This window comes from Natator depressus, chromosome 5 (assembly GCF_965152275.1).
Source record: "Natator depressus isolate rNatDep1 chromosome 5, rNatDep2.hap1, whole genome shotgun sequence".
NCBI classification, from domain to species: Eukaryota; Metazoa; Chordata; order Testudines; family Cheloniidae; genus Natator; species Natator depressus.
In genome coordinates, this window is record NC_134238.1 from 90,676,348 (window position 1) to 90,704,163 (window position 27,816).

A 27,816-nucleotide genomic window follows, 5' to 3' on the forward strand; every position below is an offset into this window, starting at 1 on the left:
GCTATATACAAACCCTTTCAGCTAACTAGTTGACCCTAGCAAGGCAGCCCATGTTGTAAGATTTTCCATAGTTTGTGTTATGGGGTGGGAAGTCATGGCACATTGATTCCCTTGATTCTAGACCTGAGGGTGCAAATCATCAAATCTATCTTAAATAATAAGGGAGGAGATTGGGCCCCAGACCCATTGACAGAATTTCCCCTCCCAGAGCATAACTGGGTTAGCAGAGACCAAGGGCAGAGACCAGGTTGTTGGGAGCCATCAAACCACAAAAGCACAGAGCCTCAACAGGGGTGATCCACAGGGTTAACTGTGTGGGTCATATGTCTCCTTACACCAGGAGGAAGAGGAGGAATAAACCCAGCTTCCCTGATAGTATGATATGGGGGAATCTTTGTGAGAGGATTCCTGTGGATTTTCCCTTCCCTCAGCCCATTCCCGTATGCTTTACCATAGGAAAAAGATCTGGTCCAATCATACATAAGCATACATAACAGTACAATTTACTTACATAGCACATTTTGAACAAGGCATCTTTTTGTTATTACATTTATTTTCTCCAGCTGGTTTTCCATGTTTCCATTACACATCTTTGTGTTATTCTGTGGCTAGAAAACTCAGGAAAAATAATTTAAATGAAGTGTCTCTGTGTGATGGGGCGGTGGGGGAGTTACATTTTGTAACAACTGAGAATATGTAACTCATACATGAATACTAGGTTTGTATGATTCAGTTATAAAAATTTCTGTTTTTGTTTATACATTTATAGTGAAACAAGGAGCGGCATCTGACTCATTATGGTCATATTTCCTGTATTATAGACACAGACTTTCATATGATTGTAACAAATCAGGTCTATTTTTTAATTAGAAAATTATCTACATTTAAAAAGAAGATGGCCTCACTGATGGAGTTGATGTGCGTCAGAGGCTACAAAGCTCCATGATAACAGATATGTTGCCAGCAGGTGTAATGTGGGTGCTCTCTTTTCATCACATCCCCATGTTTTCAGAGGTTAAAAGCCTGCTAATTAAAACAGAGAGGAGAATAGGCTAAAGAACTGAAAAATATTTTAAGTACATTTTCTATTTCCAGTCCTGAATCATAGATTCAATGCATTAAGATTCTGCATTGTGTTTTCTAGCAATGTCTCCATTTTGTTGGCTTTTATGTTTCTTTAATATAGTTCAGTTCTACAGGAGTATCTAGTTTGTTTTTGTCCATTTATATATGACTCTGATATTTTAAATAAAATGTGCAGTTGATTCAGATTTTTAGTATTCTTTCTTCTGTGATCCAAGAGGATTACAGTGCCTTTGTCCTTGTTGCTGGCCTTTTAGTAATTATATGTAGCTTGCTACTGTGGTATAAATTATAGCAGTAATTTTGATGCAACTTCATAGCACTGGGTTCCCTCCACTGTCTGTTGTCGTCCTCCTACTATCCATTGACTCTGAGGAAGAGCTCAACACCTAGTAGCGTCAGACCCAAAGAGTACATGTCAGTTAGCTATGCCTCATCAATCAATTATATGGACGGAACATTCCCAACCCCTTAATTACTAACAGAGTTTGTTTTATCATATTAGTCTGTGCTATTTTAATATTGAATGAGGATGAAAGAAAACATTAGTTATTTATAAATAGGTTTAAGTTGCCGTTCCAATATTTTATCCTACAGTGAAACCTGTTTTAAGTAACCATTCGAGACTTACAAAAAACCACATTTGCTTGATAGTAGTCTCCTAATATAGGTGACATGGAATTGTACTGTCTGTGGACTAGCTTTTGACATAACAATCTGCCCTGACTGAGTTAGAGGGGGCATGTAGCTGCACTGTCTAGCAGTAGACCAGTGACAATCTTCCCAAGACTTTTGAAGTCACAGTTCGTTCCCTGGTTTCCACCTTGTTCCAGAGGGAAGTATTCCATGCTGTCTGTTTACCAGGCATTGTCCTCCAAACGAGCTCAGCTGTACTTGCTGGTGCATAAGGGAAGAGACTGAGTCACCACTCCACTTTTTCCCTATTTGTGCCAGCCCACTCATGTAGTGCGAATAGTGGGCCTGCAGAGGTTGATCTCTTCCTTTGCTGTGACCAGCCCCTTTACTCTTCCGCACAAATGCAAAGGACAGATGATGATCTTGCCTTCGTTTAGTGATATTTAGAGTGATCTCTTATGACAAGAAGTTGCCTATGAAGAGTGAGATCTTGCATAGAACAAATTGTCATCACAAGTCAAAATATACAAAGTAAATATCCTTAAATCAAACTCTAAGTTTAATAGAGCAGCATTTTTTTTACATTGTCTCTTTTGATAATTTTGGTTATTGATGGAAATATTTTTCATTGGTTTGTTAGTATAAAGTGAAATCTTACCAACCTTTACCGATTTAAAAAAAAACAAACAAAAAAACCCCAACCTATTCCTTTCAAACCTAAATGTATAGTATGCAAGATTTTAATCTTCTCATGCTTACATTTGGAAAATAATGAACAAGTAGATGTCATAAATTAACAAGTTGCTCAAAACTGCAGCAGAAATGCCTCTTTTTAGATCAATTAGTGGAATCTAATGGACAATTTTTTGTCTCCTAAGAGGAAAATATCCTTTTACTCAAGATTGTGAAGTTTAGTTTCTGGGGGTAGAATCCTGGCTCCATTGAATTCAATGGCAAAACTGCCATTGATTTCTGTGGGCTAGGATTTTATCCCTTGCTTCCACTAGTCATACACACTGGCACAATCTCAGTTACTAAATGCTACTGAGAGTAGAGATGCTAAGAGCACCCAAAACTTTTATTCTTCTGAGGTTTCAATCTATTTTAGTGGGAGTTTTGGAAGGAAAAGTGACTTCTTGATCTTCACCCAGGGATCAGTATATTTATACGTCTCTAGAATGCATAACAGCTCTTCACCAGGAATGTGCCATTTAACAATCCTTTTTCAGCATTGTGTGCATATATAGATCAAATGGCACCCATCTGTATCAGAAAGGATACCTGCAACCCAGTGTGGAGGAGGGCAGTGTTTGTGCAGCCAGCCTTCTCCAAGGGCTCGTCCAACGGAGGGCAGCATTAATTTGCAATTGGAATCTGATGGTGGATGCTGCTAAGGGATTTATTATTTTTATAGCTGTAGCGCCTAGAGGCCACAGTTAGGACTTGGGGACCAGATGTGCTATGCAGTGTACAAACACATGCAATGAAAAATGGTATGTGCCCTGAAGATCTTGCAGTGTAAGACCCCATCCTGCACTGAAAACCATGTGGGTGCAGGGAGGTTTTGGGCCCAAATATTAGAGGAGACACAGCACGCATATAGAGCAAACTGACTGGGGGAGCACAAGGTAAAAGTGAGACAATTATGACTAGTGTAATACAGAGCAAACTCCATCTGTGTGTATCCCAAGTACCCTAGTACACCCCCCCCCCCGCCCTTCCTTGGTCACTGCAGCCCACTTTTCAGGTTACAGTGGCCATCTGCAGGTCCCCTGGCAGAGCAGGGTTCAGGGCATCTTTCAGAAAATGAATGAATCATGAGTAAAATTTTAAACTCATAAATGACTGCACTTTACAATTTGAAATGTTCATGTTGGTGGATGGTCTCACAAGTCTCTCTATGCTTTTTTTTTTTTTTTAAAGACCCACAACAAAGTTGTTTAAACTGGGAGTATGGAGTAGTATCCTTTGCTAATACTGAGAGCTATAATCAGAAGTTTGGCTTCAAGGAGGTTAGAACTCTGTCAACTTCCCTGACAGAGCTTTTAAGCTCCACCAGCTTTATAGGTATGGATGTTTCTGCCTTTTATTTTTCTAAACCAGGGAAAATAAAATATAAATCTGAATGTATGTTTTTATATTTCTTTATGCAATATATACTTATATTTTTCTAGCAGTGAGACCACATTTTTCTGAGATTTATTTATAGGTCTCTGTGTGGAGAACAAAGAGGTGTTTTTCAAGAGCCTGCGCAGAACTTGAAGTTAATCTCTTTTTTTTTATTCTTGGGTTTAAGGGTCTGCTTGTTGGCCAGCTTCTGCCATATCAGCTTGGAATGTGTGAAGCTCAGTTTCTGCAAGGATGTTACTCTGGAGGCAGTTAAAAAACTCTGCAAAAACTGTAAAAGGTAAGAGCTTCGGCTTTACACAGCTGAGGGGTTTGTTTGTTTGTTTATTTATTTATTTATCCTGTCAGTGCTTGGCTGAAATACTAAGCTATTCTATCAGACAGACTTTGATCCTGATAAATTAATGGGGAATCTACAGCCAACAGTAAGTTTTTTTTATATATGTTTTCCATTCATAATAGGTGCTGTTAAGATATCTGTATTCAAATGTTTTACATGCCCTTTTAAATAGCTTTTAAAAACTGCAGAGGCTGATGCAACTCTCAGTGACTTTTCATACAGTACTTCAGGTGTCTACTTCTATTTACCGTGTTTTTAACACTAATAAGAGAAATGTAATCTGCAGAACATAAGCCTGTATTGTATTTTTTTAAATCAACATTGTTACATCTGAAAACACTCAGGCCTTGTCTACATTACGAAATTACTCCAATTTTACAGAAGTTGATTTTTGGGAACAGATTGTACAAAGTCGAGTGCATGCGTCCACACTAAGCATGTTAATTTGGCGGTGTGTGTCCACAGTACCGTGGCAAGTGTCGACATTCTGAGTGGTACACTGTGGGTAGCTATCCCGCAGTCCCCGCTGCCCATTGGAATTCTGGGCTGAGCTCCCAATGCCTGATGGCGCCAAAAATTTGTCGTGGGTGGTTATGGGCAAATGTCATCAGTCAACCCTCCCTCCGTGAAAGCAATGGCAGACAATCATTTTGCACCCTTTTCCCTGGATGCCCGAGCAGACGCCATAGCACGGCAAGCATGGAGCCTGTTCACCTCACCGCAGCAGTTATGACCATTGTAAACACCTCACACATTATCGTGCAGTTTATGCAGAACCAGAACCTGAAAAACCAGGCGAGGAGGCGACGGCAGCGCTGTGACGAGAGTGATGAGGACATGGATACAGATTTCTCTAAAACAGTGGTCCCTGGCAATTTGGAGATCATGGTGTTAATGGGGCAGGCTCATGCCGTGGAATGCCAATTCTGGGCCCGGGAAACAAGCACAGACTGGTGGGACTGCATAGTATTGCAGGTTTGAGATGACTCCCAGTGGCTCCAAAACTTTCGCTTGCGTAAGGGCACTTTCATGGAACTTTGTGACTTGCTTTCTCCTGCCCTGAAGCGCAAGAATACCAAGATGAGAGCAGCGATTGGCAATAGCCGTGGAAGCTTGCAATGCCAGACCACTACCGGTCAGCCGGGAATCAATTTGGAGTGGGCAAATCTACTCTGGGGGTTGCTGTGATGCAAGTAGCCAACGCAATCATTGAGCTGCTGCTATCAAAGGTAGTGATGCTGGGAAATGTGCAGGTCATAGTAGATGGCTTTGCTGCAGTGGGATTCCCTAACTGTGGTGGGGCTATAGACAGAACGCATATCCCTATCTTGGGACTGGACTACCAGGGCAGCCAGTACATAAACCACAAGGGGTATTTTTCAGTGGTGCTACAAGCACTGGTGGATCACAAGGGACGTTTCACCAACATCAACGTGGGATGGCCGGGAAAGGTTCATGACGCTTGTGCCTTCAGGAACTCTGGTCTGTTTAAACGGCTGCAGGAGGGGATTTACTTCCCAGACCAGAAAATAACTGCTGGGGATGTTGAAATGCCTATAGTTATCCTTGGGGACCCAGCCTACCCCTTAATGCCCTGGCTCATGAAGCCGTACACAGGCACCCTGGACAGTAGTAAGGAGCTGTTCAACTATAGGCTGAGCAAGTGCAGAATGGTGGTAGATTGTGCATTTGGACATTTAAAGGGTTGCTGGCGCAGTTTACTGACTCGCTCAGACCTCAGCGAAACCAATATTCCCATTATTATTGCTACTTGCGGTGTGCTCCACAATCTCTGTGAGAGTAAGGGGAGGTGTTTATGGCGGGGTGGGAGGTTGAGGCAAATTGTCTGGCCACTGAATACGCGCAGCCAGACAATTAGAAGAGCACAGCAGGAAGCACTGCGCATCAGAGAAGCTTTGAAAACCAGTTTCATGACTGGCCAGGGTACTGTGTGACACTTCTGTTTGTTTCTCCTTGATGAAAACCAACCCCCTTGGTTGACTCTAATTCCCTGTAAGCCACCCGCCCTCTCCTCTTCGATCACAGCTTGCTTGCAAAGGAAATAAAGTCACTATCGTTTAAAAACCATGTATTCTTTATTAATTGATTATAAAAATAGGGAGATAACTCACAAGGTAGCTTGGGTGGGGTATGGGAGGAGGTAGGAAGGAAGGAAAAGGCCACTTCAAAACTTGTTGAATGACAGGCTTCTGTTGCTTAGGCTGTCCACTGGGGTGGAGTGGTTGGATTCCTGGAGCCTCTCCCCACTGCGTTCTTGGGCGTCTGGGTGAGGAGGCGGCAGTCTGTGATCCTGCTGCTGTTCCTGAACTTCCACCAGACGCCGGAGCATGTCCGTTTGATCCCTCAGTAGCCCTAACATTGCATCCTGCCTCCTCTGATCTTCCTGCCGCCACCTCTCATTTTGATTGTCCCTCCTGTCCTCGTGTTCATTGGCCGCTTTCCTGTACTGTGCTATTGTGTCCCTCCACACATTCTGCTGAGCTCTGTCTGTGCTGGACGACTGCATGAGCTCAGAGAACATTTCACCACGTATGCATTTTTTTTTTTTTTTTTGCTGCCTTATCTGAGAGCCTTTGGGACGGAGGAGGGAGGCTTGAAACATTTGCAGCTGCAGGAGGAGAAAAAAGTGAGTGAAGTATTTAAAAAGATACATTTTACAGAACAATGGCAATACTCTTTCACGGTGAACAACACTATTCACATTACATAGCACATGTGATTTCGGTACAAGGTCGCATTTTGCATCTTATATTGAGTGCCTGCAGCTTTGGTGTTAGAGATCACACACGCAGTGCCGGGCAACAGAATTCAGCTTGCAGGTGGCCATGGTAAGCCATAGTCTTTCGGCTTCTGTGACCTTCATAACAGCAGCGCCCTCCTTTCCCATACCAAGCAAAGCCCGTTGAGTTGGCCATTTAGTGGTGCGCTTTTCGTGTTAACGTGCAGCAGCAGAAACCGAATTAACGCCCCCCCCATCCAATTCTCTGGGATGATCGCTTTACCCCTCCCCCCACCGCGTGGCTAGTATCAGGGAAGATCACTGCTAGCCAAACATGAACAGCTCAGCGCCAGTCCCCCCACCCCCCACTGCTTGGTTAACTGTGGGGAGGATTTATTTTCAGCCACAGGCAAACAGCCCAATAGGAACGGCCACCTCTGAATGTCCCTTTAATTAAATTCCCGTATTTCAACCAGGTTACCATGAACGATATCACTCTCCTGAGGATAACACAGAGAGATAAAGAACGGATGTTGCTTGAATGCCAGAAAATACCAGGACCATACGCTGCCAGGCTTTGTCATGCAATGATACCAGGTTACTTGCTACTAGCATGGCGTGGTAAAGTGTTCTACCATGGAGGACGGAATAAGGCTGCTCTCCCCAGAAACCTTCTACAAAGGCTTTTAGAGTACCTCCAGGAGAGCTTCATGGAGATGTTCCTGGAGGATTTCTGCTCCATCCCCAGACACGTTAACAGACTTTTCCAGTAGCTGTACTGGCCACGAATGCATCCCAAATCCTCAGGGCAAATTAATCATTAAAAAAGGCTTGCTTTTAAAACATGTATTATATTTTAAAAGGTACACTCACCAAAAGTCCCTTCTCCGGCTTGGTTGGGTTGGGAGGGTATTCCAGTCAGAGTCATAAAAAGATCCTGGCTGTCGGAAAGAACGGTGTGCTGTGTGTTCTCCTCAAGCTCGTCCTCCTCCTCATCCTCCCCATCCGCAAAATCCTCAGGCATGGCAGAGAGTACCCCATCATCGGAGTCCACGGACAGGGGTGGGGTAGTGGTGGCAGCCTCCCCTCCCCAGAATTGTATGCAGCTCAGCATAGAAGCGGCATGTCTGGGGCTCTGTCCCGGAGCGTCTGTTTGATTCTTTGGTTTTCTGGTATGCTTGTCTGAGCTCCTTACGTTTCACGTGGCACTGTGTTGCATCCCTGCTGTAGCCTCTGTCCATCATGGCCTTGGAGATTTTTTGAAATGTTTTGGCATTTCATCTTTTGGAACGTAGTTCTGATAGCACGGATTCGTCTCCCCATACAGCGATCAGATCCAGTACCTCCCGTTCGGTCCATGCTGGAGCTCTTTTTCGATTCTGGGACTGCATGGTCACCTGTGCTGATGAGCTCGCCTGGCCAAACAGGAAATGAGATTCAAAAGTTCCCGGGGCTTTTCCTGTACACCTGGCCAGTGCATCCAAGTTCAGAGTGCTGTCCAGAGCGGTCACAATGGTGCACTTTTATCTTTTAAATAGCTGCCGGAGGCCAATACTGTCGAATTGCATCCACACTAACCCTAATTCGAAACGGTGATGTTGATTTCAGCGCTAATCCCCTCATCGGGGAGGAGTACAGAAATTGGTTTTAAGAGCCCTTTATGTTGGAAAAAATGGCTTAGTTGTGTGGACGGGTGCAGGGTTAATTTGATTTAACGCTGCTAAATTCAATATAAACTCATAGTGTAGACCAGGCCTCAGAATAGGTGCAAGTGACCCAGCTTTCTCACTATAGATATGAGCTGATATAATTAACCATAGAAATACAGAACAAAGTGATACTAATCTTTACATCGCTGGTGAAAGAAAGCAAGCAAGCTCTGATGTTGTGTTTATAGTGTATAATGAAAGTGTCACACCTGGAGAGGTGAAACTGAGGTGATAGTCACTTCAGAATTTTAGTATATCTTTAAAGTGGGGCTGCAGTTGTAAGTGACTTCTGTCTTAAAAACCTGTACCTTTCCTGAGTTACTAACCATGATCAAAACATGATCCTGATCCTGCAGTGAGTTATACGCAGGTAGGCACTTGTGCCTGCAAGGATCTCAGGCTCCACATGGCCCCTGAACTGTGCCAAATCCTGGGAGTGAGGAATGCTGGCCAAACAGCACCCCTCTCTCCCAGCTGGCCAATGGGTGCCAGAAAGTCCCAGGGAGAGGAGTCACCTATTGTCCCTTGGCAAATGCCTCCCTTCCTTGCTATTAGGACTGTCCCCTTTTCAGCGCCTGCCCCATCAATGTTCCCCACCTGTTGATGTGGGTGGGTGGCACTTTGATTGCAAAATATTTGATGTAAGAGGTAGGAGAAGGGACAGGTTAATTTTTAGATGCTGTGGTGAGTTTTCAGAGCTGGCATTCACAAAACCTGGACTTGAAAACTCCATTGCTTTGCTGTGGAAGCCATAGAGAACAGAATAAATGTGTCTCCAAGTCTCATTTACCGTCACTTTTCTTATTATAGCCAAAGTTTAAAAGAAAAGGTTTATTAAAAACAAAAACCAAACTCAGCTCTGTGATTGGTTCACAGTGTATTGTGTAATTAACAAATGTAGCTGCTTTTGTTTTTTGGATTGTCTGCAAAGAACTTTCATTGTTCTTAAATTTATTATTATTCAGAATTATTTGCTACGTTGTCACTGCAAATAATCATTGGTTTGTAGTGTGTATATAAACGAGACCATTGTGAGTTTTTGAAATTTGAGCTGTCTTAGTTTTGATTGGACATACAAGGTCACCTGTTATGATTCAGTTCTGTGACTGAGTAATTATGATGGCCAGTCTATACTACAAAAATAACTGGACAAGCAGAGCTGGCTATAACTTGTTAAATATCATGTAGTTAGAATACAACAGAGGTTACAATATGGACATGTCCAGAAGCCTTAGCACAGTTTCACAACCCCGTTAAAACACTGGGTTAGGCTCTGCTCCTGTCTGTATTAAAATTCTAACTGTATAGTAACCAAGTCAGTGGAGAACTGTTATATTTGGGTCTTGAAACTCAGTTGTTTTTGTAGAATAGGATCATATTTCCATTCCAACTACTCCTGTGTACAGAGTCTAAATTTGCTTTCTGTGTAAATTCTCCAGTATTCACTTAAAATTCACTGTTTAAGCAAACACGAGTATCAGTATCATCTTTGCCAGAATATTTGTGGTAACAGGGTGTGTGCAAAGTCTAAGCAAATATATGTAAATATTTGAACAAATATTAGTTGAAAATAGTTACGTGTTCTCCAGTTCTAGAACATTATGCTCAACATCTATATCTGCCCGGCTAATGTACAAACTTTAGAGGGAATATTTACTTCATTCATGGAATGGCGGGGGGTCACAAGAACACCAGCTTTATTTCATAGTTATTATTGGAGGGGAGTACAGGAGGAACCTAGTAGTAAGAAATTCACTGCATTTTGAGATAAAACCTGTCTGTTAAAAAGAAATGGCACCCCCAACAGAGTTCACATTTTTATTTTTTCTATCCAATCCTTTATCAATGACATGCATTCTTTATTCTACCATTTATAAAACATTTATAGTGTAAAAATATAAAAGGCCTTTATGGGTCTTGATGGGAAAGGAGGATCTCTTAAAATGGTTAGAAATACTGAAAGATTTTTCCAGCTCATTTGTTAAAGAACTGTGTGAGCATCTCACGCCTTAATTTACGTGCCATGAGTATGTGGTTCTATATTACATTCCAGAAGAATTAGTGTAGTTTTACAGCTTTGTAAATCTTATTTGGTTTGTCTTACTTTGCTGTTCTGAGTCATGTAACCTTTAATCTTCTTTGGTGTAAAAGAACAGATGAACCTCCTTTAACACTTCCTCATTGAGAAGATTCTTGAGAGATACCATAATCACATTCCTGTTCTTTCCTTTTCTGCCCATATTGTACCAACACTTTTTCCTTGTAAACACAAGGAAATAATTATTTGCTGTTTTGAAGGGAACTTTTTCTGTCCTGAATTGGGAGTGCCAAATAATTGTTTAGGCCTAGAGTGCTCAAGTTGCTTGTATTCTCCATTTTGCAGCATTTAGATGTAACCAGGCATATGGACATAGTAGAAATTGTTAGGGTACATTTTAATATAGAACAAAAGTATGGCCCTGTTGAGAAGGAACTGTCCTTTTTTCAGTATAGTATATGTTCAGTGTAAAAATCTCAGCAAGAATTTTACCTAGATCCTCATTCTGCTCTTATTTTAAGGTACAGTGAGTTTCAAATGCTGTATACAGAAGCAGTTTCAAATGCAGTTCTTAATCATTCTGATTAAATTACATAGGTATGTTAGTCCAATACAACACAGTACAGCTGGTTTTCGTTCCAGTGTGGTTTTGAGGTCATGAGGAAGAAGTGTTTGCTGGTAACAGAGAAGGAAGTGCACTAAAGGACAAACTTAAATTATTTTCCCTGGTATTTTATGCAGTCATTCTGTTTGTAGTTCTTTTGCTGAGTTTGGTAGCAGTTTGGTTTGGTAGCAGAAAGAATGTGTGTACAACATGGAGGAGATTCATGGGCTTCAGATTGGAGAGGAGAATTTTGGTTTAATTTAGGTTTCATTTTTGCCTGTGGAGGAGGAAATAGTAGGTGATAAGTCAATAGGCAATGTCCTCCTATTTTCAGTTTTCTCTCCACAGATCAGAACTCTCTTGAGAGGCAATCCAATGACATCCACAGTATGGTCCATAAGAGGTCTTGGCAGATTGAATCCTAGATGTGTGTTTTCCAGAAGCCAGCCAGGCCAGATGACAGTGGAAAGACAAAGGATCTCTTCGCAAAAGCATATATTTCCTGCAGATCTTTCTGAATTCTGCAAGTTTGAGGGTGAAAGCTACAGATATACCCAAATAAAAAAACAACAACACAGTAAGAGGGCCAAAAAAGTGCCAGCATGGCTAAACAACAAGGTAAAAAATAGTTAGAGGCATAAACTTTAAAAAGTGGAAGTTAAATCGTATTGAGAAAAATAGAAAGGAGCGTAAACTCTGGCAAGTGAAGTTTAAAAATATATTTAGAAAGGCCAGAAAAGAATTTGAAGAACTGCTAGCCAAAGACTCAAAAATTAACAGCATTTTTTTTAAGTACATCAGAAGCAGGAAGCCTGCTAAACCCCCAGTGGGGCCACTGGATGATCAAGATGCTAAGGGAGCACTCAAGGAAGATAAGGCCATTGCGGAGAAACTAAATGAATTGGTCTTCATGGCTGAGGATGTGAGGGGGATTCTCAAACCTGAGCCATTCTTTTTAGGTGACAAATCTCAGGATCTGTCCCAGATTGAGGTGTCATTAGAGGACGTTTTGGAACAAAATGATAAATTAAACAGCAATAAGTCACCAGGACCAGATGGTATTCACCCAAGAGTTCTGCAATTTCACATTTGAATTCCTTCAGAACTTCTAACTCTGGAATGTAACCTATCATTTAAATCAGCTTCTGTACCAGATGATGACTGGGGGATAGCTAAGGTGACGCCAATTTTTAAAAAAAGCTCCAGAGGTGATCCCAGCAATTACAGGCCAGTAAGCCTGACTTCAGTACCGGGTAAATTGGTTTAAACTAAAGAACAGAATTATCAGATCTATAGATGAACACGATTTGTTGGGGAAGAGTCAATGGTTTTTGTAAAAGGAAATCATGCCTTACCAATCTACTAGAATTCCTTGAGGGGGTCAACAAGCATATGGACAAGGGTGATCCAGTGGATATAGCGTACTTAGATTTTCAGAAAGGCTTTGACGAGGTCCCTCACAAAAGGCTCTTAAGCAAAGTGAGCTATTATGGGATAATAGGGAAGGTCCTCTCATGGATCGATAACTGGTTAAAAGATAGGAAACAAAGTAGGAAAAAATATTCAGTTTTCAGAATGGAGAGAGGTAAACAGTGGTGTCGCCCAGGGGTCTGAACTGGGACCAGTGCTGTTCAATGTATTCATAAATGATCTGGAAAAAGAGGTAAAGAGTGAGGTGGCAAAATTTGCAGATGATACAAAATTACTCAAGATAGTTAGGTCCAAAGCAGACTGTGAAGAGTTACAAAGGGATCTCACTAAACTGGGTGACTAGTTAAAAAAATGGCAGATTAAATTCAATGTTGATAAATACAAAGTAATGCACATGGGAAAACATAATCCCAACTATACATATAAAATGATGGGGGTCTAAATTAGCTGTTACAACTCAAGAAAGACATCTTGGAGTCATTATCCATGTCAATATGCAGCGGCAGTCAAAAAAGCTAACAATGTTGGGAATCAATAGGAAAGGGAATGATGATAAGACAGAAAATATCATATTGCCTCTATATAAATCCATGGTACACCCACATATTGAATACTGCTTGCAGGTCTGGTTACCTCATCTCAAAAAGATATATTGGCATTGGAAAAGGTACAGAAAAGGGGCAACAAAAATGATTAAGGGCATGGAACAGCTTCCATATAAGGAGAGATTAATAAGACTGAGACTTTTCAGCTTGGAAAAGAGACGACTAAGGTGGGATATGCTAGCAGTCTATAAAATCATGACTGGTATGGAGAAAGTAAATAAGGAAGTGTTATTTACTCCTCATAATACAAGAACTAAGGGTCACCAAATGAAATTAATAGGCTGCAGGTTTAAACAAAAGGAAGTATTTATTTTAATTACATTCACACAATGCACAGTCAACCTCTGGAACTCTTTGCCAGAGGATGTTGTGAAGACCAAGACTATAACAGGGTTCAAAAAGAGCTAGATAAGTTCATGGAGGATAGGTCCATCAATAACTATTAGCCAGGATAAGCAGGAATGCAAAACCATTCTCTGAAGTGTCCCTAGCCTCTGTTTGGCAGAAGCTGAGAGGGGATGGATCACTTGATGATTACCTCTTCTGTTCATTCCTTCTGAAGCATCCGGCATTGGCCACTGTCGGAAGACAGGATACTGAGCTAGATGGACCATTTGTCTGACCCAGTATGGCCATTCTTATGTTCTTCAATGGGGTAAAAGGGCACACACTCATTACTGATGGAAGAATTCAAAGGAAATGCCCCATGTGGAAGCTTGGAATTTCCAATCCCCTTCACAGGGTATTCCTTTTAATTGAGAATTGTTGTCATTCTGGGACAAATTCTTCTCTCAGACCATTGTGAGAATATAATTTGTATCCTTTATATCTAAAAAGCATTTAATAAAATATCTCTCAGTACTTTCTTGTTCTTTTTTTTTTTAATTCTCTCTAAATTTTGGAGCCAAGTATCAGAGGGGTAGCCGTATTAGTCTGTATCCACAAAAACAACAAGGAGTCCGGTGGAACCTTAAAGGGTATGTCTTCACTACCCACCGGATCAGCAGGCAGCAATCAGTCCAGCGGGGATCGATTTATTGCGTCTAGTCTTGACCATGGAAGTCTTTAAGCCATGATTTGAGGACTTCAATAGCTCAGACATAGGTGAGAGGTTTATTGCAGGAGTGGGTGGCCTGTATTGTGCAGGAGGTCAGACTAGATGATCATAATGGTCCCTTCTGACCTTAATATTTATGAATCTATGAACATTTTACTCTTGTTTAAAGGAGCACTGTGATATATATGGTACCCACTATTGTATGTTAATACACAAAACATTTGCTTTTTTCATATTCATAATTATAAAGATGGACGGGATTGCTGTGATCATCTAGTCAGACCTCCTGTATAATACAGGCCATAGGACATCCTGGAATTAATTCCTGTGGGAATTAGAGCATGTCTTTTAGAAAACATCCAATCTTGACTTTTGCCACTAACTCCTTACATTATTAAAAATGAAAATAATGAATCTAATTTACTTTTATCATTATAGGTCCCACTCTGCCCTCAGTTACCTAGGGAGATGCACTTGTGTAACTGAGGGCAGAATTGGGGCCTTGATGTTTACTTTTTGTATTTTATATAGCTTGACTGGTAATTTTATAAACCCAGACTGGTCAATTTCATTTTCTGATTCTCGTACCCTACAAATTGTGTTTGTTTAGGTTTCTAATAGTGCACGGGAGAGGGAGAATTATTCTTTTTAAAACATTGTTTAAAATATAAAAATGTTATGTTAAAATAAAATTCTGAAAATTTTATTGGGAGCCTTTTAATATCAGGGCTTGCAACCCTGCCCTCCCACTCAGGTTTTACATTAACAAAACATAATGTAAATGTTGGGAATAAACTACTTGAGAGCATCTCCTTAATATATCCTTCTCCTGTCACCTCCTGGCATTGGAATATTTTTGGTTGAGTGGCGTGAGGCAGACTAGAAGGGCTCCCTAGTTAGGACCATGAACTTTTATTGGTCATTCCAGAGGCTCACAAACTCCTGATTGATCAGATAGTCGAGGGGCTTTAAAAGGGATCAGTACAGTGTCAGGAACCCATTCTGCTTTTGCTGCCAAGTATTCTTTTTCCATCTGTGTTTAATTCTGTTCCTAATGGTCTGCTTTCTCTCTTTCAGGTTGAAGTTGCTTCATCTCTATGGCTGCCGCTTCACTCCTGATCTGGAGTCCATTAAAAAAATCAATAAAACAGTGCAAGTGTATCACAACCTCTGTCCCCCACCTGCTAACATTTAGTTGAATGAGGAACTCTGCCTATTGCTATGGACACCTTGGCTTGTAAATATGACAGTGCTTCAGCAAAGAGATGCTATGTCAGTTAATCTTGTACATATTTTTACCTGTAATCTCAACACAGGACTAGGAACCATGAACTCCTGAACTGTAAGCCTGACACTGACTCAGTTTCTAGTTTTGCACAAGTCACTTACCTTCCTCACAGGGGTATTGTGAAGATAATGCATGTGATACATTTTTAAGATGAGAAATACAATCCACATGCTAAATATTACTAAATGTATTATCCTTGCTATTTGATTGGAAAGAATAAAAACGTGGGTCAAAATCAACAATGAAAAAAGGAGTACAGGGTATGTACTGCCGCTCAACTTTTAACTTCTTTGTTTTTGTGGAGTTGTGATGGCTATGTTATGTGTGCACAAACATTTAATTGTTTCACAAGATTTTTTGTGTACGTGTTACTGTTTCCTGTTGTACCTGCAGTCTGCTTGGTGCTTTGCAAACAAATGGCACAACTCTGGCCTAAAGAGCTTAAACTGTCAAAAGACAAAACAAATAGGGAACAACAAACAGGTAATGTGGCCATGTAGTAACTGGTCACATGCTGATCACACAAAGTTTTAATGGCAGAATATATATATATATTACACACAAAACTACACTAAAAGAACATTATTAAGATTGCAAAGCTAAGTACTCAAAAGTTAGGAAATGCCAGAATTAAGGTTGCCTGTGCAATTAATAATTATCACCGTTCCTGGCTGCTCTGGGCTATGCTGCGTCCAGTACGGGGCAAGATCAGGGAGATTCTCTCTCCTGTGCTGTAAATGACCCTGCTGCTGTGGCCAGGCAGTGGGGAGGAGAAAGCTGCCTGATTCGAAGGTAGAGTAGAGATCACAAAAGTTGGATCAATGGTGGGGGAGAGGAACAAGGGGCCGGGAACAGAGGCTGGCAGTGGGGTGGAAAGGGAAACTGGGACGGGATGCTGGAGTAGTAGGGGAGGCTAAGACTTGGAGCTGGGAGACTGGCTAGGTAAAGAGACTGGGTCTGGAAGCTGGGGGAAGACTGGGACTGGTAACCTTAATTAGGATGCCCTTGTGCATGCCACTGAGAAGAGAATTTAGCCCCAGGAACTCTGTTTAAATACATCTCTTCTCCTGTTTCCCATTCCTGTTAGACAATGTAATATGACACCTGATATCATCATAACTGTAGCCAAAATTAGTCGGTCCTTGTTTCTCCCCATAATATAGCTGATTAACTTATTTGATATGTAGTGGCAAAATGCACAATTTAACATTTCAGAGTGATATTGTTTTATACTGAGTTTAGACTGTGGCCAACATAGCACCAGTGAAACTGATTTTATGTCATATGTACACTTCAAGTTCTGTTCAAACAGAATATTTTAGGTTCTGATATTATGTTAGGTATTCTGTATTCACACACAGGCTCATGATTTCATACCATGCTAGTGTCTTATTCAACCATACATTTTCTGGTGCTGAAACTGGTTTTGAAGTGTGGTTGGAGTTATATTTTGTAGTCAGGGGTGAAAGTAAGCCAGTAGGGGCTGGTACGGCATATCAGTAAAAAGTGGCGGCCGGTACCGGCCTGCATGCAGCTGACGTTAAAATGCTGCCGTGGTAACACTTTAAGCAGGGTCTTTTGCTGTGGCAGCGCTTTAATGTCGCTGCCCCTTTTGCCCCACCATGGGCCGCCGACCTGGGGCTGGCGATTTAAAAGGGCCTGGGGCTCCAGCTGCTGTGACTGCAGCAGTAGCTGGAGCTCTGGGCCCTTTAAATCGCTGCTGGAGCCCCAGGCGGTGCAGGCCAGGCAGCGCAGATGGGCTGGCTGGGGGATGCTATCCCCAGCCCTGCTGCTTCTGCCTGAGGCCCCGCCCCTTCTGAGGGGCAGAGCTGGGCCCCGTACCAGCAAGTGTTGAATGCTATTTTCACCCCTGTTTATAGTGAGACAAAAAGGGACCGAAAATTATCTCTCTGGTATTTCTAAGATGGTTGTAACCTTGGTATCTACCTATTGAATTCATATGACTGCTTCTTTCTGTCTCCAGGATAAAAGCTACACTTACAGGGCTGTAGAAGTGATATTTTGTTTTTGAATATTAAATTAGGCTAGCGCAGGACTCAAGCAGCACATCTGTCTAACAATAGGTGCATAATTTCAGAACAAAGCCTTGTTTTGCCATTTCCTGCTGGGAATCCTGCCCTCAATACCCACTGATAGGACTCATAAAATGAATCATCTTTTGTTTTGTTGTATCTGTGTCAGTTTGTTTGAATGGCATGTTTGAACTCTCTGATTAGAAACATGGGTGCCAAGCAGGATAGGTTGAAATTGGCTGATTGTATAATAGTGTAGGTACCATCTGTTTTGGAGGATTTACCTCTTCCATGACAGTGCTAAATGATTGCATATTTCATCTTGTTGCTTGAGTTTAATCTGCCAAATTAAAACTTCTGTAGCAGTGGAGGAAAGAAAGGCACAAAACACCATATTCTGCACTCAGTTATAACCACTGACTACAGAGGGGGTTGCAGTCAAATAACTAAAGGCAGAATTTGGAGAAAATGTGACAAGTTACATGTGGCTCTTGCAAATATTGCTTTTACAGGGCCTGCTCCAAAGCCTCCTGAAGTCAGTAGAAAGACTTCCATTGACTTCACAGGGCTTTGGATCAGAAACATTGTGGAATGAGGTGGGAATGTCTTGTATTGCTATTTATTACTTATATCATCTTAGATGTTCAGGGTGCTTTACAAAACAAAGAAAGTACGAAGCCCTAGTCTAAAAAGTTTAAAACCTAAGGAAGATAAGAATAGGAAAGGGCAACACATGGAAGGATTGAGAACAAGGTGTAAAATCAGGACTAATAAAGGACCAAAGTAATGTCCAGCTATACTCTATGTGATAGCATATCCATGGTAGACCATGCCTCTGGAGACATGTAATCATGAAAGAGTGAATCTGACTATGCCCAAGATACAAGATTACCAAGAAGTATAATCTAGTGAACAGCATATGGCAACAAAGAAACAAGATAGGATGTACATGTTGATTATGAGTTTGAGATATCAGGGTCTGGTGAGGCAAACTCAACCCACAAATAAAAGTACTTCAGCTCAACAGGTGTCAACATCAAAAGCCAGTGCCTAGAAATTCCTGTTATCAAAGGGCTGGCAGGCATAAGCAAGATAAATTTGTTTCATTTTGATGAGGGAACAACTGCAGTCTGCTTTAAAGCTCTCCTATGTTAGTCAGCATGGGTGTTTTTTATTTATATGGTCTGTTTACTCATCAGGTCAATACTTAGTGGGCCACCTTTCATATAAGAGCATGGAGGAAGCAGGATTTCTTTTGTTCTAGTTAGGAAGATTTTGCTGGAGTACAAAAGGTTAATTCTTAGGCTATGTCTACATTATGTGGACTACAGCAGCATAGCTATGCTGGCTTGACCCTGTGTAGAGACAGAGAAAAAAAACAACACACAACTTGTTCCTCCAACCTACTTCTGAGGTCATGTCAGCTTCTTCTGAAGAGACTGAAATTGGTACAGTGAATCCTTTTACAGAGCATAATACTACAATAAATCAGTCAACCTATAATAGTGTTTTGGATCACTCTAGAGTGGCTTCCCAAATGAGATTTATGGTAAAGCACAAATTCTGACAGACCCCATAGTTACAGATCATTCTTGCACTTCCTGTGCTGCAGAGTTAAAGTGTTAGTTCAGAACTGTAGCAACACCACCTCCCCAAGGGATGGCAGCTAGGTTGACAGCATTCATCTGTTGACCTAACTGCATCTACACTAGGGGTTAGAATTTTTCACACCACTGAGCACTATGTCCATCTATGTTTTAAGGGTAACTTACCCTCAGTGAAGTTAATAGAGTTTACACTTCGGTGAGATTGGCCATTTCTGGTCTACATTAAACAAGATGATTGGGGGGCGAAATATGGTTCCTGGATCTGTTAGTCTCTTCAGAAGTCAGGCTGTGGAACAACAATATCTTATATTACAACAGGGTCCCCATAAACTTTCACTGATGTCATTTTCTGTTTATTTGACATTTTAATAGGATCCTCTTACATCGGTATCATTGTATCTGGATCACAATACACTGGACTATGACATTCTTAATTAACATATTCTAAAGACAACTATTTATTAATACAGGAAGCACTTTTAATAAGAAACATACTTCCACGGACTTCAATGGACTTTGGACCAGTTCCTTAATGCCCCTTTTCCTTCTTCAAATACTGAGCCTTAAAAATGGATGGGGAAATTTCAGTTACCTGGAAAGTTTCTGCTGCAGCAGAGAAGAGGACTGTGGTATGGGGACTAAGCAGAGAATGAATAAACAACTTCTATGGTGTCAGCTTACTAACAGCCTAAAGAGAATCCCACATTCAATTGGACCACTGGACATAAAATAAGGTGTGTGGGCAGGGTTCCCGTGGCCTGAACACTTGGCAAGGAAACATTTCTAACAGACCGTTTAACGTTTTTTTCCAAAGAAAATATAATGCAAACATATGCAAAAAGGGTCCACTCTTAAAAGCTTCCTGGATAGCTTCCATAACTGAGTGAGTAACTTTACCCCACTATTTGCATTACTTTCTGCGGGGATTTCCTCTAGCAAATAGAAGAGAGCGGCGCAGGTAAGCGCATCACTTGTCTAAGGTGAACCCGGCAAGTCTGTCAGAGTGGCTTGCACCCACGGGCGCGCCGAACGCTGCACCTCCCGCCGCAGCAGCAGCACGTTCCTGCGCCCCGCCCGCCGGGCCCCCGGGCTCCCGCCTCGCTCGGGCTCCTCCGCCCAGTGAGCGACTGGGGCGGCGGGGCGCGTCTCGGGGCGGAGGGAGGGGCGGCGCCGCCGGCGGCGGCAAGGAAAGCTGTGCGGCCGGCCGGTTCGCTGCGCTGGCGGCAGGCGGAACGGGAGCGGAGCCCGCGCCCCGGCCCGGAGCGGCCGGCAGGAGGGCGCTTTCCGGGCCGCTGGCGATGGAGCTCGAGGAGGGGGACGAGCTGGCCCGGCTCCGCTCCCTCTTCGTGGCCTGCGACGTGAGGGGCTCCGGGCGCATCGAGCGGGCGGAGTTCGGCTCGCTGTGCGCCGAGCTGCGGGTGCGGCCGGCCGAGGCCGAGGCGATCTTCCGGCGGCTCGACACGGACCGCGACGGGGCCATCACCTTCCAGGAGTTCGCCCGGGGCTTCCGCGGGGCCAGCCAGCGGCCGCTGGGGCAGGACGAGGAGGAGGCGTGGGGCGCGGCGGCAGGGCCGACGCAGCCCTGGCGGGATTTCGAGCTGCGGCTCGGGGGCGAGGCCAGATACATCCCCAGGTAAGAGCTGCGCCCCCGCCCGGGCGCCGCTGGCACCTGCGGAGAGAGCGGGCCGCTGTGTGGCCGCAGCAGTTAACCCGCCCCGTCTCCGCGCCTGCCCGCCCCGCACGGGAGCCGCACGGGGTTGCTGCCTGCTCTAGGGGGGCCCTCCGTGCGCACAAGGCAGCCTTGGCGCTGTTTGCGTCGCTGTCGGGTCAGCTGTGCCAGGCGCTGCGCCAAGTGATGGCCCAAGGACCGCTCGACAAGAGGCAGGGACCAGAGCAGGGGGGTGTCACAAGGGAACAGTAGGGCTCAGGATGAAAAGCCACAGTCACAGCACGCCTGGGAAGCACAGCAGTGCGTGCTGGAGAGCGTGGTCCCAGCTGCAAAATCAGGATAATAATCGTTTGTGTGAAATAGGGGAAGGTCACTTTTCCTTTCCTTCTCAATCTGCCCCACTGCCCCCTTTTCATAGAATATCAGGGTTGGAAGGGACCTCAGGAGGTCATCTAGTCCAACCCCCTGCTCAAAGCAGGACCGATCCCCAATTAAATCATCCCAGCCAGGGCTTTGTCAAGCCTGATCTTAAAAACTTCTAAGGAAGGAGATTCCACCACCTCCCTAGGTAACACATTCCAGTGTTTCAGCACCCTCCTAGTGAAAAAGTTTTTCCTAATATCCAACCTAAATCTCTCCCACTGCAACTTGAGACCATTACTCCTCGTTCTGTCATCTGCTACCGCTGAGAACAGTCCAGATCCATCCTCTTTGGAACCCCCTTTCAGGTAGTTGAAAGCAGCTATCAAATCCCCCCTCATTCTTCTCTTCCGCAGACTAAACAATCCCAGTTCCCTCAGCCTCTCTCATAAGTCATGTGTTCCAGTCCCCTAATCATTTTTGTTGCCCTCCACTGGACGTTTTTCCAATTTTTCCACATCCTTCTTGTAGTGTGGGGCCCAAAACTGGACACACTACTCCAGATGAGGCCTCACCAGTGTCGAATAGAGGGGAACGATCATGTCCCTTGATCTGCTGGCAATGCCCCTACGTATACATCCCAAAATGCCATTGGCCTTCTTGGCAACAAGGGCACACTGTTGACTTTTATGCTGGTCTTATATGAGAATTAGTTTTTTGGGTTTTCCATGCTGGTGAAACCATCCCAAGGTGCATCCTGGTTAGCCAGAGTAAGCACCTGTGCATGTTGTGAGCTCAAGAGACACCACCTGATTAATTCTCAGGGACCCATCAATGGAAGCACAGCTTAAAGAGTTTCAATGCTTGCTGGAAAGGGTGAGGAGTTCTGCATTGTTTCGGTGGGGCAGGACATGATCTTGCACCCACTCTTCTGTACGTAAGGTAAAATGTACCTGTGGAGTAGAGTACTGCAAGGACTTCTAACCACTTAGGCTATCCAGTGGGCACAGCACCTGCTTGGACTCAGAGGGAGATGAGCCTCCCGGGGGCCACACAGAGGGTGGGATCCCAGTTTGCTAGGAAGAGGCTGTGCATAGTGTGTTCTGGACAGGGGCCAGTAACGTAGGTGCGTTGACTCAAAACCTATGTGTATGGGAGAGGCTTGGAATGCCAGCACCCCCTTTTCCAACCTATGGGCCTGCTCCAAAGCTCATTGAAATCAATGGCAGCTTTAGATCAGGCCCTATATTCTGGAGTTGCAGATGATTATGGACTGTATTTCATCTCTCCAGTCCTGCATCATTCCCCTTACAAAGACAGTTGTGAATATCCTGTCCCTCAGCTGCTGAGTACCCACACTTCATTTGAACAAGAGACAAATGATTCAGTACCAAACAAAGCAACAGATGTAAAAGAAAATCACATTAATGGGACACTGCCAACTTGAAATCTTGACACTTATGAGTTAAAAGTAGGTTTAGGTGCTACTTTGCCCCTGAGTCTCCCTGCCAGTTTTTGTGGTCCTTACAATCACATTTTTTGAGTTTTTAAAATGCTTTCCCTCTCCTCCGCAACTGCAAAAGACCCAAACAGGGAAATGACTGACTGTGCAAGTGAAACAGACTATATGCAAAGTATTGTCAAATGCACAATTTAACAAATGGGGGGGAAAGTCCCCTCTAATCTCTTTCAGGTATAGTAATCTGTTGTTACCTGTCATTAGAGTAGAAGATAAAAATCTCTCTTCTGTCTGAAAGTGTAAGCTGATTGAATCCCCTTAAATAAGCCAGGAGGCTGTAATTAACTCATTCTGGACAATACTTCCTGTGCTGTGATCTCAACTGAGACTTCACTACATTGCAAAAAATTCTCCCACTTCTCTCTTCATGCTCTGAGCCTTCTGTGTGGGCCCCAATCCTGCTCCCACTGAAGTCAATGAGAATATATTCAGTCCCATAATGGGGAAAGTTGACTGGCAGCAGCCTGCTTCACAATGAAAACTGTTAAAAAATACTTTTATAATTGTAAAGTTGTTTCCATTTTGAAGGGTTCAAAATGGATCCATTGTCTATTTTTTTATGACTTTTTATCATTTTTAGCAGAAAATTTCATTAAAACTGATACATTCTATAAAATCAGAAAATTTTGACGTTGACAGTTTTTTTGTGAAGAGTTTTTTAAAAGACCATTTTTTGGTGAAATACTTTTTATGCAAAAAATTTTGCCCAGCCATCCTCAGAGTAAAGCTTCATGTTAGACAGCAAAGGTAACAACCTGGCTTGCTTGTTAAGGTCCCGGTCCTGCAAACACATATGCACAGGCTTAACTTTACTCACAAGCAATCTAATTAAAACAGACAACTTTTATGTAAACAGCGAAGCACTGCATAAGCATTCCTAGGCCAAAGCTGTAGTTGGAAACGTTGAGAAAGAAACAAGGAAGAGATTTTGCAGAAGAAGAAATAGGCAAAACCTCTGGTGCAAGTGAACCTGTTAAAGATAGTTGAAAATGTCAGCATGTTTCCAGACCATCAAGTTTTTCATTTTGTTAAACGTTTAGTCCAGATCATACTTTGATCTATTTTATTGAAACAATTGTAAATGGCTCAGGACTTAATATTAAAGAAATGAAAAAAAAATCAAGTCAGACATGATGAATCTCAACTCATTGGGTTATAATTTTAAATTAAGATGGCCAACTATTTAACTTGATTTAAAGGTCTGTATATTAATAAAATAGAATAATCTGTAGTGTTTTAATAAACATCTAAATGTTATACCTTATGTAAGTTTAACAACTTCTATTTAAGGCCCTGATTCTGCAAAAACCTGTGCACGTGCTTTGAAATATTTGAAATATGTGAATCGTTCCATGTAATTCAGTGGGATTACTTGTGTATAAAATTAAATATGTATGTAAGTCTTTGTAGGAATGAGGCCAGAAAGTTACTTTAAATCCTTTTTTTAAATCTACATAATATCCCCCCCAAAAAGCATTCAAGAGATGTAGTCTTAATATTTTGGATTATTAAGAATAAAAGCTGTTTTTTACCTGCCAAAACCTTTGTTCAGAGTCTTTGTCTTGTAGCCACACTTTCAGAAGTGTACGTTTAGGCTTTAGTGTTGCATGTTAGCTTGCCTAGATTGACCCTTGTGCTCATGCAGAGACCCTGACTTCAGTAGGGCTCTGTGTGTTCACAAGGGTCCATCCATGTAGCTTATCTTCTAGGCTTGGAGACTAATTTTGTGTGAGAGAGTTTTGGGCACCCTGCTTAAGAAAACTTGTGCATATTGTGGACAAAGAGGATGACAACATCACTGCTAGCTCAGTGGAATTTTTCATAGAAGCAATGGACAACATTGCAGCAGAAGATGAATGGGCTGACTGCCAGAAAGCAAATCGGTAATTTATTAATTTTCATTTGGACACTGGTGGACAAGCCAGTGAGTTGGCAGAAACAGTGTCGTTAGCACTAAAAGAAAAGCCGTGGGTGGTGAAGGTAAATGGTAAAACCCAGGGCTTACAGTAGTGAGTTTATCCCACTAAAGGAGAATATTAACTAGATATATGGGTAAATAACAAATTGGAAAGATAAAGTTTGTAGTAGTGCCAGGGAAAAGAACACCTGCCATTGGGTTAAAAGTGTAAAACTCTTGGTCTCATCATGAGGTACGCTCTTTGATGGGGCAGAGAACCAGAACAAATGATTCTCTACTCCTTGAAGTCTTTAAACCACGATTTGAGGACTTCAATAGCTCAGACATAGGTGAGAGGTTTTTCGCAGGGGTGGGTGGGTGAGATTCTGTGGCCTGCATTGTGCAAGAGGTCGGACTAGATGATCATAATGGTCCCTTCTGACCTTAGTATCTATGAATCTATGATGAGATTTTGAGGACATCTTCCAGGGGATAGGGAGGCTCTCAAAGGAGTACAGAGTATAGCTGAAAGAGCCTAATTGCCCCACTGTTCACACACCTAGGAAAGTTCCTTTGGCCTAAAGCAGAGAGGCACAGGCTTATTGCTGTGGTTATCAGAATGACAAGATAAACCAAAAGAGTGAGTACACTTGTTGATTACTGAAGGGGAAAAAAGATGGACTCCTTCACTTATGTATAGACCTAAAACAATATATATAAATACATAAATAGAGAATATTTTCCACTACTTGCCAGGGGAGAAATTTTGAGGGATATGGCTGATGCCAGATATTTTTCCATGCTGGATGTGTCATAGTCTGGTACCTATTTCTAGAAAACATTGTACATATCTGCAGTGGTGAGCTGGAGCTGGTTCGCACCGGTTCGCTAGAACCGGTTGTTAAATTTAGAAGCCCTTTTAGAACCGATTGTTCTGGGAGGGACAACCGATTCTGAAAGGGCTTCTAAATTTAACCGGCCAAAAGTGCCTTAGGCGCCGACTCCGCGGGTGCTCCAGCCCTGGAGCACCCAAGGGGAAAATTTGGTGGGTGCAGAGTACCCACCGGCAGCTCCCCGGCCCCAGCTTACCTCACCTCCACTCCGCCTCCTCCCCTGAACACACCGCCCCGCTCTGCTTCTCCACCCCCTCCCCCCCCAGGCTTCCCACGAATCAGCTGTTTGCGTGGGAAGCTGGGGCAGGCTGAGAAGCAAGTGGTGGCTTCCAGCTCAGGCCCAAGGCGGCAGAGGTGAGCTGGGGTGGGGGGAGGGCCGCCCGCGCCGTAGCAGGTAACCCTGGGGGGGGGGGGGCGCAGGGGAACCGCTCCCCGCCCCAGCTCACCTCCGCTACCCTCAGCCTGAGCAGGAAGCCGCCGCCCTCCCCGGCTTCCCACTGAACAGCTGATTTGCGGGAAGCCGGGGGGGGGGGGGGGGCGGAGAAGCAGAGCGGGGCGGCGCGTTCAGGGGAGGAGGCGGAGTGGAGGTGAGCTGGGGCCGGGCACAGGGTGGGGAGCTGCTGGTGATTTGGTAGTTGCAGACACGCTTTCTAGAATATTTGTCTGGGGGAGCAAATTCCAGAGCTAGATTTTTGTGCAGGTCAGTTTGGTAAAATAACCTTTCTGGTCTTAGACAAAATATGGACTGTGATTGCCAGAGCAACAGATCAGGATGAGAAGCTGCAGAAAGTGAATAAGGCTATTTCCATAGGGTAGTCAGAACAGCATGTTCCCAGCTTCTGTGACCAATTAAGAGGGGAGCTCTGAGTTCTAGGTGGCATTTTGTTTGAAGATATCAGAATGAAGATCCCTAAATTGTAATAGAAAAATATGTTAAAAGGGATAAATGATGCTCATGTGGGGATTGAAAAATCTAAGAGGAGAGCTAGAGACATTTTATATTGGCATCAAAAGAACAGCGACATTAAGGAAGCTGCCAAGGCTTGTTTCATATGCCAGAAGTACTAGCTAAGTGCAGTGAAGTTCGGATTTAGGAATGTAACCTCTAGTCTCCATTACCCCAATTCAATGGGTTGGTGGAAAATGATGTTAAAATAAGGAAGTGCCTATTGAAAAATGCTGCGGCATCATTGGTGGTGATCTGTACTTTAACAATACCTTAGTACAGACCTTTACCTTTACATTACAGAATGGCACCAATGAAACATGGTTTGTTACCTGTAAGCATTTTATTTAATAGAAAACTGAGAACTAGAATGCCTGTCATGAAAATGCTGATGTCAGAGGAACTGGAGATTTGCAGAAATTTAAAGAAGCAGATAAAGCTAGATAAAAAAACTTGATATGTTTTGGGGTTCTGGGAACTATTCTGCTTTATGAATATGGCACAGTGAATGTCTCTGATGGATATCAACGGTTGCAAACAGCAATGTTGTCTTAGGAGGGTGTCACTCCAAATGGACATATACTGAGGAGGAAACAATGACACTTTCTCCAGCTTTGAGAAAGGAAAGGGGTAAGGGGCACTGAGTTTGCTGTCTTGCCTGAGAAGGTCTCAGTTTGAGCCACAACAGATCCAGACAACCAGCCCGAGGATATACTACTTCCAGAAAAAATAGTGTCACTGCCTCCTGACAACAGCATTACTCATGTTCAAGGGAAACCTGCAAGTCCAAGTGACAGTTGAAGGCTCTTCAGAGATTGATAGAAAACACTGTTAGTAAATTTAATCAGGTTGGCTATAAGTGTTTGGAATTGTGTGTTATCTAAACATTTAAGGGATGTTATTTTTAAGTTTTGGCTGGCAGAGGAAGGAAGACTGGTATTGGTATTGTACCTTTAAGTGGTTTCGCTTCCCAGACAGGAAGTCTGAGGAGAGGGAACTGCAGAAGCCCACCTTATGTAATGCAGAGGCAGCTGGGAACTGGCATCACTCAATAAAAAGGATCTCTCTCATGCACTTTGGGCCTACCATGATTACTGATGTGGGAGTCATTCGGTAGGAGATCAAAAAATATTACTTGTGCGCCATGGTGCTTTGTGAAAGCATCCATCTCCTTTCACTAACAAACGTATCCCAGTGTCTTGGTTACTGTGTTTGCAGCAGCAATTTGAATGCT

General features: G+C 43.0%; 2 protein-coding genes across 2 annotated transcripts in view; both read left to right on the forward strand.

Annotated features, from left to right (window-relative positions):
• LOC141987959 (uncharacterized) overlaps window positions 1–15,906 on the forward strand; it is a 113,841-nt gene extending 97,935 nt beyond the window's left edge. Inside the window, exons 14-15 of the mRNA XM_074953789.1 lie at window positions 4,016–4,126; window positions 15,448–15,906. Of these exons, the coding sequence (XP_074809890.1) occupies window positions 4,016–4,126; window positions 15,448–15,565 (229 nt within the window). The 3' untranslated portion in view covers window positions 15,566–15,906. The remainder of the gene's footprint in view (window positions 1–4,015; window positions 4,127–15,447) is intronic.
• Window positions 15,907–20,578: 4,672 nt separating this feature from the next.
• Window positions 20,579–27,816, forward strand: part of RASEF (RAS and EF-hand domain containing) — a 54,215-nt gene continuing 46,977 nt past the window's right edge. Inside the window, exon 1 of the mRNA XM_074953199.1 lies at window positions 20,579–20,931. Within this exon, the coding sequence (XP_074809300.1) occupies window positions 20,597–20,931 (335 nt within the window). The 5' untranslated portion in view covers window positions 20,579–20,596. The remainder of the gene's footprint in view (window positions 20,932–27,816) is intronic.